Source organism: Galeopterus variegatus, unplaced genomic scaffold (genome assembly GCF_000696425.1).
Source record: "Galeopterus variegatus unplaced genomic scaffold, G_variegatus-3.0.2 Scaffold17107, whole genome shotgun sequence".
NCBI classification, from domain to species: Eukaryota; Metazoa; Chordata; class Mammalia; order Dermoptera; family Cynocephalidae; genus Galeopterus; species Galeopterus variegatus.
In genome coordinates, this window is record NW_007743218.1 from 1,491 (window position 1) to 11,963 (window position 10,473).

The 10,473-nt window shown below is 41.6% G+C and overlaps 1 protein-coding gene across 1 annotated transcript; it reads left to right on the forward strand.

Annotated features, from left to right (window-relative positions):
- Window positions 1–831: 831 nt before the first annotated feature.
- Window positions 832–10,023, forward strand: LOC103582631 (A disintegrin and metalloproteinase with thrombospondin motifs 18-like; the record flags this gene model as incomplete). The annotated part of the gene is made up of 4 exons (XM_008564177.1): window positions 832–1,020; window positions 3,145–3,357; window positions 5,617–5,764; window positions 9,380–10,023. Coding segments are annotated over 4 exons (666 nt in total), but the record flags the coding sequence as incomplete, so codon positions are not given.
- Window positions 10,024–10,473: the final 450 nt, after the last annotated feature.

Sequence of the window (10,473 nt, forward strand, 5' to 3'; positions counted from 1 at the left end):
AAGACGACTGTCAGGGCCAGGATGGTGACACATTCCTTGAGGACAAACCCAAGCCTGGGATTCAAAGTCTTTTAAGTGACCTTGGAAAGTTTTTAATTACTCATCTGAAAGCAAGGAGATTATTTGCTGCTTTATCTATTTCACAGAGTTCTTGCAAATGTCAGGAAAGTAAGAGTGAGAGAGTCAACAGACCATCATGAAGATTTCATTATGCAGAGTTACTCGAAAACATGTGACGAGTGCTTATGTCCCCTTCCCAACAGTTTGCTCAATACCCAGAGGCAGCAGATGTTAGGGGTGAGAACAGACTCCCCTCCAACCCTGTTTTTATTCATGTCCGTCACTTATTGTTGCTATCGCACATATACATATTCTATATGCATACACATATTTCCGCTATTATTCTCCTTGTTGGAGACACTAGTGATCCTCTGTTAGCTAAGTGTCCAGGCCAACTCTGCCTCATGCCACAGAGACACACACATCTACACCAATGAACAGGCCACGTCCCATTTTCCAAATGGTTACCATGTATGCTATACCAAGGAGACCTCTGCCTTGTGATGAATGCAACTTATCTTCAGACCTGGGCAACACACAGCTACTGGACATTCACAAGGTTGCAGGTGAATGTGAATCATGGACAAGCTGGAGTCTTTCCTGGGACTCTGGATGGATTTCTCCTGCTGCATGGGATTTTATTGAGAATTTTGTTCAAAAACCAAAAAATAGTTTTGCAAACATTTCATTAGCACATTCTCAGCATTTAGCCAGAAGAAAATCATCTGAAACGGGCACTCAAATGGCACTTTTCTTCTTCTTTTTCTCAAGTGTTCCAAGACCTGTGGGCGAGGGGTAAGGAGGCGTGAACTCCTCTGCAAAAGTTCTGCTGCTGCCCCAGACACCCTCCCCGAGAGCGTGTGTGCCAGCACCCCCAGGCCTGAGGCACAGGAGGTCTGTGTGCTAGGACGATGCCCTAAAAACAACCGGCTACAGTGGGTCACCTCTTCTTGGAGTGAGGTATGAGTTTAGATGTGCTGCTGGCCTCTCTCTTTTTTTCTCTCTCTCTTTCTTTTTAATGCTCAGCTCTCCCACTAGCATCCAGACTCACAAAGCTCCTCTCTGTTGCACACACATATATCAGGTGCCTACTAATCGCCGGTTCTTCTCTCCTGATTTCTTCATCAAACATTCAAAAAGCACTCATGACATGATCAGGCCTATGCCTGGGCAGTGGGGGAACACAACTTCACAAAGCACGTGTAGAGAAACATGATTCAGGTATGCAAAGTGCTGCGAAAGAAGTCTGTAGTTTTGTGGAAGAGCTCAAGTTTCATCCAAGCCAGACTTCTGGAAGAATCCTTGTCAGAAGAGACTTTCTAGGGAGCACAAGCCCAACAGATCATGAGTATGAGCCTAGCAGGGATCAGGCAAAGGTGGGGCTGGGTGAAGGTTGTTCCAGAAACAGAGTGCACCCTACACCAGGGAGAGACGGCCAAGGACTGCACACTCTGTAAGGATGGAACGTGGTTTGTGGTGGAGTGGAAACTTCATCAGGGATAGATCATGAAGGCCAGACTAGAAATATATCCTATAAACATTGGGGAGCCTATTGAAATTTTAAATAAAGAAGTGGAACATTGGGTTTTCATCTTAGAGCAAAAAACTGATGCAAAACAGGCAACCCCAGAGGCAGGGAAGGCCCCTGTGTGGATATTGCGGTAATTAAGCCAAAAGAGGAAAGTGTCTCAGGGATGATAGAAGTGATGTATTTGAGTTCCTAAAGAGGTTACTTGGTACCTTCAGGCATATATAGGGGTATGGGAGATGAAAATGTGAAGATGCCTCCTAGGTTTCTGGCTCGGGAAACCCAGTTGAATTCACAGACATAGGAAATGTAAGAAAGGGGCGAAGCCCAGAGTATACAGTGGTGACAAATGAGGACAGTCTGGTAAGACAGAAGCCACGAAAGAGGAAAAAACAATAGTGGGGATAGTGAGGTCTAACAGAGGAGGGGCTTCTATCCCACCAGCCAATGGATCTGTTTATCCACGTCCTTTTATTCTGTCTAAATGACAAGCATATGATTTATGCTTGTCATGATACACATATGTCCATATCACACATGCATTTAATGTGGCGATATTTCCATCTCTTTTCTCCTCGTACATTTTCTTTAATAGACATTATAACCTAAAGAATAAATGCTTGGGCTTGAATCAGACTTACCTTATTTGAAATCAGCCTTCAGTATTTACTATGGATGTGACTTTTGGCTAGTCACCGCCATAGCTTAGACGTGGCTAAACCTCGCCTTCCTCATCTGTACAGTGGAGCTAACAGGTACCCCTCCCTTGTAGGGTAGTAAGTAGGAAGTTCGGTGTCATCCTTTATTGTCTGTGATGTTTACATTGACACCAATTTTACTGATTTATTCACTTCATCAAGACCCCATACATTATCCCATAATACTGTTTAAAATCCCTTTAAAAACATGTTTTTTCATACTTATTTCATCAGCCTCCATCTTTCTCTTTCTCCCTCCCTCTCTCTTTCTTTTTTTCCCTGTCATAACACACCAATAGGTTATATCTCAGATGAGGGAGAGGCAAGGTAGAAATAAAGGAGAATTATTTGTTATCCAGTGGTTCTTCCTACTCGGCTGTCTCTTAACCCTTTTCTCTGTGCCCTAGCTCCCTAGCTCTCAGACTCCCAACTCCTCAGAGAGGTCTCAGATGCACCTGGACCACAGGTGTTTAACCCCACACCTGATCTCATCCTTCTACCAATTTTGTCTTTCTCTCAGGCTCTGTCCCACGTCCACGTGGCATCTCACAGTCCCTGCTGAACAGTGGCTGCTTTCTTTTTTATGGTGCTCATGAACCCTGTGACTTTGGGAAAGTCACTCCAGTTCTCTGACCTTTGGTTTCCTTACCTGCAGCATGAGGAACTCGGCTGCTGGACCTTTAAGGTCCTTGAGTGCACACGTGTGCATGCATGCGTGTGCATGTGTATGTGGTTGACCTTCCCTAACCCCATCCCTCTAATTTCATGTCAGTGGTGCAACCTTATGTCAAAATGCATCTGCTCAGCAGATGTGACCATGGACCTTTGCACTCTTACACCCTCTTTCTTGGCTCCTAGTGTTCCGCAAGCTGTGGTTTGGGTGTGAGGAAGAGGGAGATGAGATGCAGCGAGAAGGCCTTCCAGGGAAAGCTGATAACTTTCCCAGAGCGGAGATGCCGCAGTATTAAGAAACCAAACCTGGACTTGGAAGAAACCTGCAACCGAAGGGCTTGTCCAGCCCGTCCTGTGTACAGTATGGCAGCTGGCTGGTATTCATCACCGTGGCAACAGGTGGGGAGGCTTATACTCAATTGAGATGCAAGAAAAGGAGGTGTCCCTTGCTCTTACTCCATCAACAGTCGTTGGAGTGTAAAGGACAAAGTGCTGGAGTTCTGGAGGCAGGAAGGCTTGCATTGTTTGACCTGTTCTACCACCTGTGTGACCCCGGGCAGGTGACATAATCTGTAAGCCTCAGTTTTCACATCTAGAAAATTAGGATGATAATATATGGCAGAGTTGCTTTTTTTTTTTATAAATAAATAAGATAATGAATATAAAGCACTTAGCAACAGGCCCCTCACATACTGCTGATGTTGGTTGTTGCTGCTGCTACTAAAACCACTGCTATCGTCTTTCATATTTTAGTAATGATGCTCACAGTCTTTACACATTTGGTTCAAGTTCCCTACTAATGTGACAATAGCTAACATTTGTCAAACCATTACTATGCACTGTGCTAAGTACCTGCATTCTCTGTTCTTGTACTTAATCCTTGAAACAATGCTATTGGTGGGTATTATTCTCCTTGTTTTGTGGATGTAAAGTTCAGAGTGTTATACAGTTCAGCTAAGGCCACCCAGCTTTTAAGCTCATCAAATGTTAGAGGTATCCTCTTTCTGAGAAGACTTGGATGGACTTCGGTCATGTTGGTTTAGTTCTTATTGACTAGGATTGGTATCTGATGCTGAGTCTGAGAGAACAGCATGTCCTCAGGAACCCAAAACTGTGTCATGGTCCTTGTGGCATCCCAACCAACAGATGTTTCACAGGTCTTCAAAGGACTCCTGGGCATGAGAGGTGCTGCTCACCTCAACATTAAACACAGGAGCTGGTTGGGGTTATGTGCAGGCACAAATATATAAGTATGCATATCTGTGTTTGTATATGTGTGTGTATTTATATGTGTGTTTATATATACATGGATACATGCATATGTATACCTGTGTGTATATGTATTTGTTTACACATATATGTATATGTACATATGTATATATGTGTTGTGTGTACATATGTGTTTGGGAGGATCTGGAAACTAAAACATGGAAAAAAGGAAAAAAACTTAGCATGATTTAGTCATCTAACTGGCTAGGCACTGTGCTGGGTGATATACACATTGCTGTGGATTTCAATTTTAAAGTTTTATTTTACTCATTTAACATATTTAGAAATTGATTCTTATAATATTATTTAGATCAGGGTCAACAAGCAATTGCCAGCAGACCAGTCTGCTCCCACAACCTCTGCCTATTTTTGTAAATAAAGTTTTGTTGGAACACAGCCATGCTCATTTGCTTATATATTGGCCATAGCTGTTTTTGTGCTACAAAGGCAGAGTTGAGTAATTGCAACAGAGACCACATGGCCCATAAAGCCTAAAATATTTACTATCTCACCCTTTACAGGAAAAGTTTAGATGATCTGATGACAATCATACTACTATATTCGAATATTGGGCTAATTCCAAACTCATACTCTTTCCACGCCAACATATTTTTTTTCTCCCCGATACCAGACCATATATGATGGTTGTCCAAGATAAAGCCTTCATCTGTCTGCAATAAAATAAGAAAAAACAACAACAACAAAAGGATAGTGTAGTGAATTTTTAAAGCTGAACAACAAAAAAATCAATTTAAAGGGCTGCATATTTTCTGACAATATTCCCTATTTTATTTTTTTGTAATGAAATATCTTTGTATTAACTTTTCATATTTCTATCTGAAAAAAATAAGAAAGTTGATAGTCCTTGTTAGTTGTCTATTTTTAAAAATTTTTAATTGAATGGTAAAATGACTGACTTCTAGGAAGCATCAAATTCACCATACTATTTCAAAATTTGGCTGGACACCAAGGGCATAATTCCAAAGCTGTCTCAGATTATCATTTCTTTTTCTGTCCTAGCTTTGAACTACCTACTTCACTCTTGCATCCACAGGAATTGTCTGGAATTTTTTGAATACTGTGATTAATTCCCTAGATGTGTCTGTATTTACTTCTGTGTTTGTATGACAGCTTCTGTGTTTCTGGAACCTCTCTTCTTTATGAGTCACTTAACTGGGAGATACACACTCTTGGGCTAGATAAATAGCATTTGCTCTTCATATCAAATCAAAAAGCTCACTTGTGTTAGGATTGACTCTATGGACCATAAGCACATGTACCTGGCTCCAGACAATCATCAAGTGTGTGGATTCCTTTTTTGTGATATCACTGACCTCAGAGAGGACACCAGCCAGCTGAACATTTCTGACTCTTCTCTCTTTCTTTCAGTGCACGGTCACCTGTGGGGGAGGGGTCCAGACCCGATCAGTCCACTGTGTTCAGCAAGGACGGCCTTCCTCAAGTTGTCTGCTGAGTCAGAAGCCTCCTGGGCTACGAGCCTGCAATACAAACTTTTGTCCAGCTCCCGAGAAGAGAGGTAAAGGGCACCCTGCTCCAGCCAATTTACTAGACCTTCAGAATTCTTCAAAAGCCCACTCTATCTGGTTCTGCTGCTTGTGCATCACACAACTCTGGGGTGTGCTGCTCTCATCAAAGTCTGTGTAGTGGTGCCTCCTAGGGTTGCACAGAGCATGGCTTTGGGCAGTTCCTGTCAAAATGATCTTGTTCATAAGGGTCCAAAGGAAACATTTAATTCTGGGCTAAGGTTTTTTAGCCATTGATTCTTAATGGTAATCTTGCAAGTCCTTTTCTTTAAATTCAATATTTGTCGCATAAACAAATGAAGAAATAACCATTCAGATATTACACTAATTAGTGGGAATATGAGAGCTAACAAGAATTGCCCTCGAGGAGCTCTCTTTTTAACTGAGGAGATAGACAAGTTAAAATCACCCACAATGAATACGTATTGTCCTAGGACTATACCTTAAAGCTTTTTTTAGTTTAAGTCAGTACAAGTGAGGTGCAGAGAGTACTGATGGGAGATGGAAAATTCAATTATCTGAATGAGCTGTACCATTTTTCACTCATCCACTTATTTTAAAGTAATCAGACAAACACTGGGAAATATTTCTTAGTCTAATAAGATTTCCTTGTGCTAAAGACTCATTTTCTAGCACATAACTCCTACGTGTTTTTTTTTTTTTTTTTAAATCCAATCTCAGCTTTTCCAAGATGGTCCAAGCTCATACCCCATTTTTTCCACTTTGTGGTGAATCAGATTCATGACCATTACTTGCTCTGCCCTGTCACTGTCCACCTCTAAGTTGTTCTTATTTATCTATTTCTTATAGTCTTAACGCCAGGCTTGGGGCATCAACTTTCCTTCCTCTGCTCCCTTCCCTATCTTTTCTGAGGCTTGCACAAGACAGGAAAACTAGTTATGTAGCAATTGCTCAGAGCCGGATCAGCTCCAGTCCATGCTGGAATTCTACATGGGGAAGAGTAAGATGGAAATCGATGGAGAACTCTGAACAGGGAAGCAGTAGAATGTGGCTTGTGGGAGGACCGCCGGAAGTTGCATGGAGAAGAGTGTGGGTTACCTAGAGTAGAACAGGGACTTGTCTACTCTTTGTCAGGAGGTGGCTGCAGCAGTCCAGTGAAAGATGGGGGACATTCTGATGACCAGTGGTGGTGGTCAGGAGAAGCTGGATGCTGGGTGTATTTTGAATATGGAGCCAATAATATCTGTTGATTGTTTGCATCAAGGTGTGAGGACACCAAGGTCACCCTCAGTAACGTCAATCAAATATCTGACTCATAGTAGAAGCTCAAATAATCAGTTGTTACTAATCATTATTACAACTATAATCAGAGTGCTTATAGTGATAGCATAGTGATGCACCTCACTTTTGAGTCCTGCTGTACGTGAAGCTTATAGCACAGCTGCAGATACCTGTTGAAATTCCTCTCTTATCTCTTAAGGAGGGTGAGTGTTGATAAAACAGTAAAGATAGATAGGACCATGGTTTTAATAGTCTGTTTTTAGCCTCCAGTACTTTCACTGCACCAATAGGATAATCTCTGCAGTCTAAATAAAAACCAATCCAGACATGCATGCTGATTGATTAGGGTATGTGCTAATTGATGTGGGTATCAGATACTATATAAGTACACACACAAAATAATTGAACTTGATGATGTATATATATTGATAGATAGGCAGAGTTTAAGTGGATCTTTATCTCAACGTTTAACTTGTATCTCTAACTTAATATATCCCAAATCAATCTCCTGGTGCTGACCTTATCCCTGTAGGGGTCCCCATTTCAGTAAACATGACTCTATTCCTTTAGATGCCTAGGCGAAAAATCCTATAGTCATTCTTGATTTTTTTTTAAATCTTTCATACTCTTTATAAAACCCAGCAGCAAATTCTCTAGACTCCACCTTCAAAATATATCCAGGAGTTATTAGAAAGAAAAATATAACCCTATTTTATCTTTATACCCTAGTTGAGACTTAGTAGAGGAGACAGACAGTAAATAAACACATACTAAGATGAGTGCTGATAAACCCAATATGGAAAAATAAAGCAAGGTAGGGAATGATGAATTCTTCTGGGAGGCTGGGGAGCTTGCTGTTTTTATAGGGTGTTCAGGGAAGGTCTTACTGACAAATGACCTTAGAGTACAGAGTCAAAGGAAGTGAAGAGAAAGCCAGCCAAATGTCTCTGGGAAAAGTGTTCCTAGCAGAGCCAGGGAGGGGGAAGCCAGGGCACACCTGGTATATTAGGGCATCTGCAAGGTGGCTAGCATGGTTGGATTGGGTAAGGGATGGGGCGAGGAGGAAGATGAGGTCAAGAGGTAGTGGGGGAGCCAGATCTTAGTGCCTTGTTGGCCATTGTGATCACTGCACTTTTGAATCCAGTGAAATGGAAGCCAATGGGACGTTTTGGACAGAGACATGACATGAACTGGCTTATGTTTGAGAGGAATCACTGGGACTACTGTGAGATGGGGAGGGATATAGAAGGGAATTTTAGGCAGAAGAATCAAGGCTTGAGGAAAGATTTGTAGGCAGTTCTGAATCATAGATAGGATGCAGATTGGGAGCAGCAAGCAAGGAAGCAGGAGAGCTGTGAGTCTTACATGCCATGTCCAAAGGCACCAGAGAGAATCACTGAAGGATGTAATTGGAAAGGGGTATGATTGGTGCCTGTGGGTGGGCGGGGGTGGTTTTGGTTGTCAAGGCTTGAGGCAACTTAAAGCTTGCATAGAGAAAAGAGAAAACAAATCTAGCAATGAATGAGGATATTTTACTCGTGCATAGTGAAGACCCTAAATAATTTTGAAGTCAAAAATCTGCCTTAAGACTAGTAAAATGACTGAGCCTTAGCTCCTAAAACATGCTTTTATGTTTACATAAAGAAAATTTTACATACAATTTCACATGCATTCTGTATCTCCTGAGGCCATTCTGAATAAGAATCTCTAATGTACAATGTCTTGCTTCCAATGGATGATCACATCTGTCATCTTACTTAAGCAGCTAAAGAAATTGGAAAGGACCGGTGTTGACTTAAATGCACTTATTTGCAAACTGCCTGATTTAAACAAACCTACACAGAATATTGGAGCTGAGCATCAAATCCAGGTGCCCAATATATTAGGCTCCTTGCTCTCCAAAGAATAGTTTGTGGACCAGCAATACCAACACCCTCTGGTGCTTGTTAAAAATGTGGAATCTCAACTCCTGCCTCAGACTTTTTGAATTAGAACCAGTGGTTTAACAAGATCCCCCAGGGAACTTCTAATGTGCTATTCTAGGATATTTCCTTTGGACACTCCATTCAGTGGTAGCTCCCAGGCTATATAGAGAGGATCAGACATTGATTTCTGACTGTATAAGACTTCTTTTTCTTAACATCCATTTTTCCCCACCTGTTTAAATTTTGCTAATGGTCATAGCCCCTTTTGGTATCTTAATCCCACCACTGCTTCATTCCCTTACCAAATTCCTGTCGTACTATGGCAAGAGTCATACAGAGTCACAAAGTAGGTGGGCCCAAGGTCTTTGTTCTGCAGGCCCTCACCTTAAGAAAAATTCTGAGAGCCTTAGCTAACATGATAAATGTGTTTTCTCACTTTAGAGGATCCATCCTGTGTAGATTTGTTCAGCTGGTGTCAACTAGTTCCTCAGCATGGTGTCTGCAACCACAAATTTTATGGTAAACAGTGCTGCAAGTCATGTACAAGGAAGAGCTGATCTTGACATCTTCCCCAACAACACAGGGCCAGGGTCCTACCTTTCAACATCTGAAGAGACTAGCCACCTTTCAGATCAGAAGGAGAGCACTACAAACCCTTTGTGAACTGCTGAGGTGTTTGATGAGCCAGCTCTGAGGAAAGGACAGCTTGCCACCAGGCTCCTTATTTAATTCTCCAAAACACATGGTACTCCAAAGCACTTGAAAATGGGAAGCGATGACAAATCTGACTTACCAAAAACAAAATCTTTGATTTGCACTGTAACACAAAAGAAGTGATCAATCACACTGAAATATGTCAAGTTTTAATTTTGACAAAGTGAGAATCTTGTCAACTTTGGGATAGATCCCCCTTCTGAATTTGAAAGGGTTCAATCACAAAGACGCCTGTTTTAAAGGGTCCTTTAAGACTTCAGGTCAAAGACTGAGACTTGGAGAAATCAAAGATGGATAAAACACCTTGCCTAACTGTTGCTGGGAGTTCACAGTTTGACTAAAACTGTGAACACCCAAACCAGGTGTTAGAGGAAAAGCCAAATGGTGCTTGATATTGTGCTTGCTGCTGGACTAGCAAGCTGCATGTTATGTTATTTAGTGCGTGTGTGTTTTTTATTATTTTGTTTAAAGTATATACTACTTATAGAGGGTCTCCAAGACTAACTTGAAAAGTGTTCTAAGGAATATTCTGGAAATTCACTCTTGGGGAAAAAAACTCATACCAGAGACAAATACTGATGCCCTTCACATATCAACCTCAACTTTTGGTGCTTACTGAACAAGTAGACTGGAGGCCAAAGCCTGCTCTTTGGGAAGGAGATTGGTGAAATGTTCATTACTGATAACAATCTAGGAGCAAAATGGTAAAATAGTAGTGTTTTGAAGGAGAAGAGAACATCGTTTATAATGCTCCATGCATATTATCAGGGTTGCTTGGAAAATTGAAGGCTGTGTGTGGCTTTTTCCCACCAACAGACATG